The sequence below is a fragment of the Notolepis coatsorum genome (assembly GCF_963971535.1).
Source record: "Notolepis coatsorum genome assembly, chromosome: 14".
NCBI classification, from domain to species: Eukaryota; Metazoa; Chordata; class Actinopteri; order Aulopiformes; family Paralepididae; genus Notolepis; species Notolepis coatsorum.
Genome location: NC_140178.1, coordinates 95,234,569 through 95,242,260, shown reverse-complemented (window position 1 = coordinate 95,242,260; position 7,692 = coordinate 95,234,569). Strand labels below are relative to the sequence as shown.

At 41.4% G+C, this 7,692-nt stretch overlaps 1 protein-coding gene across 1 annotated transcript in view; it reads right to left on the bottom strand.

The window, feature by feature from the left end:
* Positions 1 to 7,692, bottom strand: part of LOC311240643 (caskin-1-like) — a gene marked incomplete at its 5' end in the record, with an annotated part of 58,765 nt that overhangs the window by 4,201 nt on the left and 46,872 nt on the right. The window contains 3 exon segments of the mRNA XM_084329215.1: positions 2,532 to 2,538; positions 6,152 to 6,295; positions 6,819 to 6,957. Of these exon segments, the coding sequence (XP_084185341.1) occupies positions 2,532 to 2,538; positions 6,152 to 6,295; positions 6,819 to 6,957 (290 nt within the window).

Genomic DNA, 7,692 nt, shown 5'->3' with positions numbered 1-7,692 from the left:
CCAACCTTACTTTCCTTCAATCAATCATCAATATATGTCCAACCATGAGCTCTATGAGCCTTTTCAATCCAGCTTCAGTACTCACCACAGCACAGAGACCGCCCTCATCAAAAACGAGCTCCTCCTTGCAGCTGACTCTGGCCACATCAGCATCCTCATCCTCCTGGACCTTTCTGCAGCCTTCGATACAGTTTCCCATTCCATCCTCCTCAACCATCTATCCGACAACATTAGCATCACTGGCTCAGCACTATCCTGGTTTCAATCCTACCTCACCACCCGGACAGTTTATCACCATCGGCGATTCCAGTTCCACCCCCCGGCCCCAGTCAACCAAGGCGTCCCCCAAGGTTCTGTACTTGGCCCAATTCTGTTCACCATCTACATGCTCCCCCTCGGTCAGATCATCTGCCACCATGGCCTCAGTTTACACTCCTATGCCGACGACACATAACTATACCTCTCCACCAAACCATCCACCCAACTCCCCCCACGCTCCCTTGTCAACTGCCTCCTCGAAATAAACACCTGGATGTCATCTAACCTCCTCAAACTGAACAACAATAAAACTGAGCTTATGGTTGTGGCAACCAAGGCCCTGCTCCGGAAGGTTGGAGATCTCACCCTGGACATTGACGGCTGCTCCATCTGCCCTTCCACAAAGGTCCGCAACCTGGGCGTCATTCTGGACTCCACCCTTTCCTATCAAGCCCATGTCAGTTCCGTCACCAAATCCGCCTTCTATCACCTCAGAAACATCTCCAGACTCCGACCATCACTTTCCGACTCCACAGCTGAGACCCTCATCCATTCCTTCATCACCTCCCACCTAGACTACTGCAATGGGGTCCTGTCCGGGGTGCCTGTATCAGTTCCGCAACCGTTCCTATTTCCGGGGTAGGCCTGATTGGCCCCGACAGGCACGTGACCCGCCGCGGCCACGCCCCGCGGCAGCCCCAGGACACGGCAACGAGGCTGCTGTGGTTCACCGCCGCTTTCCGCCTTCAACGCAGCAGAGTTACCATACGCTATACAATATACTATGCAATGTACTAATATACAATACGGCTCACTTTTCCCACTTCAATGACAGAGCCGCTGTTTAATAATATTGTCGCGGCGGAGCTCCGTCGCGGCAGCATTATGTAGCAGTAATTCCCCCTTTTTTAGCATCGACAACTAGCTCAATTGGTAAGGCTGCTTGGCTGTGGATCCTATGGTCCGTTTGTGACAAGTTCGATTCCCTTACATTTTTTATTTTTATTTTTTTAACGTGCATTGCACTATAGCGTATTGTATATTGTCAGGGGTGCAGTCGTAATATGGGTGAAGGCCAAACGCCCGCGCAAGCGCGCTCCCGCGCACACGCATACATGTTCCCTCTGTTGCGCACAAAACAGATGATACACCTTGTCTCATCCTTCCAGTGAAGTCGGGAGATCAAGCAACCCCCCACCACACCTACAGGGCTTGTATTTGGTTGTCGGTATCCTATTATTATGCAAAGTCAGGTGATAAGTGGCGCGACGAGTCATTTTATCACCTAGACTTTGCATAATAATAGGATGCGCGCACTTCGGCCTCAGTGACGAAGGCCAAACACCGTTTGACCGCGTTTGCCCAGCACTGCACCCCTGTATATTGTATGGTACAGTAACGGTCTCTGGAGCGCAACAGTAAGAAGCATTTGCACTGCAACGCGTACACCTTACTGTAAATTGTACCTCATCCCATTTCTGCTTTGCACTATAGCGTATTGTATATTGGTACATTGCATTGTATATTGTATGGTACAGTAACGGTCTCTGGAGCGTGCCAGCATTTGCACTGCAACGCATACACCTTACTGTAAATTGTACCTCATCCCATTTCTGCTTTGCACTATAGCGTATTGTATATTGTATGGTAACTCAGTTACTTCTATTCTGCATCGAACGCTGTACATATGTCTCTATACTATTTTATTTCATACAACAATGTATGCCTTTCAAATGTTAAATGATAAATGATTGCATGATACACACTGAAATAATCCTGCGCTCGCACAAATTTGCTGCTGCGGGCGGCGTTGAAGGCGGAAAGCGGCGGTGAACCACAGCAGCCTCGTTGCCGCGTCCTGGGGCTGCCGCGGGGCGTGGCCGCGGCGGGTCACGTGCCTGTCGGGGCCAATCAGGCCTACCCCGGAAATAGGAACGGTTGCGGAACTGATACAGGCGTCCGGGGTTCCAAGCAAAACCGTGGACAGGCTCCAGTATGTTAACACATTGACTGCCAAAAACGAGTATACATGCGTTGAAAGCCAAAAACAAGTATACTCGTTTTATGTTTTTATTTTTAATTATGATACTAGACAGTCCCGTTGACCTTCTTTATGGATTTTGTAAAACTGTGATGATGATCGAATCTTGATAAAAAAAAAATCCGTAAATTGTTTAGAGGGGGGACGGCACTCACGGCAGCAGCTCTTTGTCTCACTGGCAGGAACGGCAGATCAACCATTATTTGCATTATGTCATGTTCAGTCTATTCACGCTGACCCTTTGTACACAAGACAAGAGCTACTGGACATTGTTTCACATGTCGGATTACTGGATATTTCCATATTTTTCAATGGACCGAACGACATCGTCAGACCTCCGGGTCTGTTTACAATGTCTGCCCGGACAAAGAGGCCTTGTACGCGGCTAGGGATCGAATGCAGAGGCGGGGCCACAGAGCTGGCGAGCGACTGAGGCTAGATCTGGCTCCTCATAGCACCGCCCTTCCCAGCCTCCTTCTTGCAAATTCGCTGACGAACAACATGGACGAGGTACGTTTATGGATTACAAATACATGGCGGGGTCTTGTCAAACTCAAAATCTCACCGCCAGGCCAAGACAGGAAAATGTGCATGCATTTTGGGGAAATGGCCACTATTTAGGCTGGGGTTGCGCAGGAATGGAAGGAACGGAAGTTTGTAGAAACAAACAGTTTGTTCCCTGTTGGGAGTATAAATATAAGCATTTCAAATGAGCCGTAGTATGTCTACATAGCTATAATATGGAATATACAATGGGTCTACAAACATCGTTAAAACGGTCTGAAACGCTGGTGCCAGATATTAAAGATGGAAAAACAGTGTGGCAATGTGTTAAAAACTCAGCTGCCAGTGTTCTCACCCTCACCAAACCCTGGCAGCGCATCACCCCCACCCTCATCCACCTCCACTGGCTCCCCATCAAATCCTGCATCACCTACAAATCTTCCTGCTCACTTACAACTCCCTCCATGCTATGGCACCTCAGTACCACACTGACCTCCTCCACCCTCTCACTCAGTCACGGTCCCTGCGATCCTCAGACACAGGTCAGCTCTCCATTCCCCAAACCATACTGTGGACCTCTGGAACTCCCTCCCCGCAGAACTCTGCAACGCCCCAACTCTGGACTCATTCAAAACCCACTCCTCAAAACCCACCTCTTCAACTTGGCCTTTAACCCATAATTTCCCACTTTGAATGTTGCGTCTCCACCATATTTGTTATTTTTGTTAGTTTTTTCCCCCTATGTAAAGCAACCTTGGGTCTTATGAAAGGCGCTATATAAAACAAAGTTATTATTATTATTATTATTATTATTATTATTATTATTATTATTATTATTATTATTATTATTATTATTATTATTATTATTATTATTATTATTATTATTATTATTATTATTATTATTATTATTATTATTATTATTATTATAATTATTATTATAATTATAATTATAATAATAATAATAATAATACTAATAATAATAATAATAATAATAATAATAATAATAATAATAATAATAATAATAATAATAATAATAATAATAATAATAATAATAATAATATAATAATAATAATAATAATAATAATAATAATAATAATAATAATAATAATAATAATAATAATAATAATAATAATAATAATAATAATAATAATAATAATAATAATAATAATAATAATAATAATAATAATAATAATAATAATTATTATTATTATTATTATTATTATTATTATTATTATTATTATTATAATTATAATTATAATTATAATAATAATAATAATAATAATAATAATAATAATAATAATAATAATAATAATAATAATAATAATAATAATAATAATAATAATAATAATAATAATAATAATAATAATAATAATAATAATAATAATAATAATAATAATAATAATAACTTTGTTTTATATAGCGCCTTTCATAAGACCCAAGGTTGCTTTACATAGGGGTGTTATATATATTATATATAATTATAATAATAATAATAATAATAATAATAATTATTATTATTATTATTATTATTATTATTATTATTATTATTATTATTATTATTATTATTATTATTATTATTATTATTATTATTATTATTATTATTATTATTATTATTATTATTATTATTATTATTATTATTATTATTATTATTATTATTATTATTATTATTATTATTATTATTATTATTATTATTATTATTATTATTATTATTATTGTTTGATTTTCAGAGGATTCTATGTGAGTACAGAATTGCATAACTGTCCAGACTGTAGAGAGAGAGAGATCACCTCCCATAAGATCTCCTGAACCACTGATCTACTGCAATTAAGCATTACATCACGCGACGGAGTGTGTTATACAAATTAGATCACGCCTATGGGTGGTTGTTAGGCCCGAGGCACAGCTGAGGGTCGTTAGACCCCCATAGGCGTGATCTAATTTGTATAACACACAACTTCAAGTGATGTAATACTGTTATACAATGGCCGAATTCACCCAACCTTATTGCTATAGAATAAACACACAGTAATTGAAGCGTAATGGAGATTTATTCACAAAACCATCCGCAGAAAAAGTAGGTAAAGAAAATTAAATAATAATGGCCTCCGTGTCTAGAAGCAGAGGGAGGTTGCTTCAAAGCATGCCATCTAACAACAAACTTCATATAAATCCCGCAATGTATTATTGTTTTGACAATGGGTCATGACTAACCAATTACATAATCCAACATTGTGTAAACAACTAACATATTCCAGTTGACTGTATCTTTTTTAAATGATTCGTTACGAATATATCCATACTTCCATTGTGTCCGGGACATCCAGTGAAATCGCTTCGTGCGACAGTGTCCTTTTGCAGAGGGAGGTTGCTACAAAGCATGCCATCTAACAACAAACTTCATATAAAATGACTCTGCTATAGAGCCACACTCCGTTATGCACAAGTTTACAGACATACATGACATACAGATAGACAGTACTGCTACATCTATACATTTATGACATACCAGATTTACAAATACAGTACTGTTTTTGTAGGGTGATTATGGTTTATTAACATTGAGGTGCTGGGGTCACGTGGAGTGTGTTATACGAAATAACAACCGATAACTTCACTGTGCTTCTTAAACAATGATTGGTGTAAATCGTGTCAGTGCCCGCAGCTTTACATATTCGGGGTAACATCATACATGTACATAGATCAAAATGTACAATGATAAGTTCGTTTTCGTCAATGTCAGCATGTCTTTTTTCCTTCTCCGGCTTCTCCTGCTGTATAAGTTTACAGACTTATATTATTCAATGAGACTGCCAGCCAGCTTTTGCGCGACGGAGAAATACAATTTCAATTGTGACGAGAGAAGATCATCTCCCGATTCAGATACAATTGAACACACACGGTTCCAAAGATATGAATGTTTTGCGGCAAATGTTCACCCTGCAATGGATTTAGGTGCGTGTCATCTCTCCTCTCTCATGTTGTCTGTGCTTCTCTCCCCCCCGCGATTTATATTTTGTTTTACAATGAGTCATGACAAACCAATTACATAATCCAACATTGTGTAAACAACTAACATATTCCAGGTGACTATCTTTTTTGAATGAGTCGTCATGACGAAATCAATACATCCATTCATAAAGATTATTGTCCGCCATCTTGGTTTCATTCGGAAAAGAATGAACGGCGGATTCATTCAAGAAAAAAAAAGTTATTAGGTTGTGGGCGGGTTCTGGGGTCACGTTATACGAAATAACAACAAGTAACTTCACTGTTTCAGCCAATCAGAATCAAGAAATGTGCATGCCATTGTATAACTGGTATTTGATTCTGTTGAAACCCTATTCTCACCATCTGGGGGTGGGCTCTCAATGGACATGACTTCCTGCTGCAGGGTGATTGGCGGGGGCCTCTTCCTCAGGGAGCCCCGCCCCTCTGGGTCGCGCTGCATCTCCGCCAGCCGCTTCACCGCCAGCATCAGCTTCTTCTGGTGGCCTGAGTGGCACATTAGTGACAGATGACCTGATGATTTATTGAAGGACATGGGAGCGTGGATGGGATGATAGAGGGTGCTACATAGAATTATATAGATTTATTGACACGGCTAAGTGTGTGTGTGTGTGTGTGTGTGTGTGTGTGTGTGTGTGTGTGTGTGTGTGTGTGTGTGTGTGTGTGTGTGTGTGTGTGTGTGTGTGTGTGTGTGTGTGTGTGTGTGTGTGTGTGTGTGTGTGTGTGTGTGTGTGTGTGTGTGTGTGTGTGTGTGTGTGTGTGTGTGTGTGTGTGTGTGTGTGTGTGTAGGTGTATGTGTGTGTGTAGGTGTGTGTGTGTGTGCGTGTGTGTGTGTGTGTATCTAACAAGCTTGGTGAGGCCTATCTCCTGCAGGTCTGTATCTTACCTAGCTTGGTGATGCCAATCTCCTGCAGGTCTGTATCTTACCTAGCTTGGTGATGCCAATCTCCTGCAGGTCTGTATCTTACCTAGCTTGGTGATGCCAATCTCCTGCAGGTCTGTATCTTACCTAGCTTGGTGATGCCAATCTCCTGCAGGTCCTCCCAGGTGATGTCTGTGATGAAGTCGATGTTCTCATACCCGTTCTGGACCAACACCTGGTGGTACTGACTCAGACCAATAGCAGTCAGCCATTCTGCCAGGTTGGCCTATAGGGACATTAGAAACATAGACAATTATCTGTCTAGTCAAAATAAGTACTAGTTTGTGGATAAAACCTGCTGAGATATTGGCTCAGACCAACAGCAGACAAGCCAAGCTAGTCCACATGCAGATCATAGTGATGCACTCTGTCAGCTAGTCCACATGCAGATCATAGTGATGCACTCTGTCAGCTAGTCCACATGCAGATCATAGTGATGCACTCTGTCAGCTAGTCCACATGCAGATCATAGTGATGCACTCTGTCAGCTAGTCCACATGCAGATCATAGTGATGCACTCTGTCAGCTAGTCCACATGCAGATCATAGTGATGCACTCTGTCAGCTAGTCCACATGCAGATCATAGTGATGCACTCTGTCAGCTAGTCCACATGCAGATCATAGTGATGCACTCTGTCAGCTAGTCCACATGCAGATCATAGTGATGCACGTATGTAGTGAAGAAGGCACGGCAACGCCTCTACTTCCTTAGGCGCCTAGGGAAGTTCAAAATGAGTCCGAAGATCCTCAAGAACTTCTACTCGTGCACAATAGAGAGCATCCTGACTGGTAACATCACCTCCTGGTTTGGGAATAGCACGGCACAAGACCGCAGCAGATTACAGAGAGTGGCCCGTTCAGCCGAGCGCACAATTGGAGGTGGGCTTCCCACTCTCCAGGACGTTTATAACAAGCGTTGCAGGGCCAAGGCTAAGAGAATAATCAAATACTCTTGTCACCC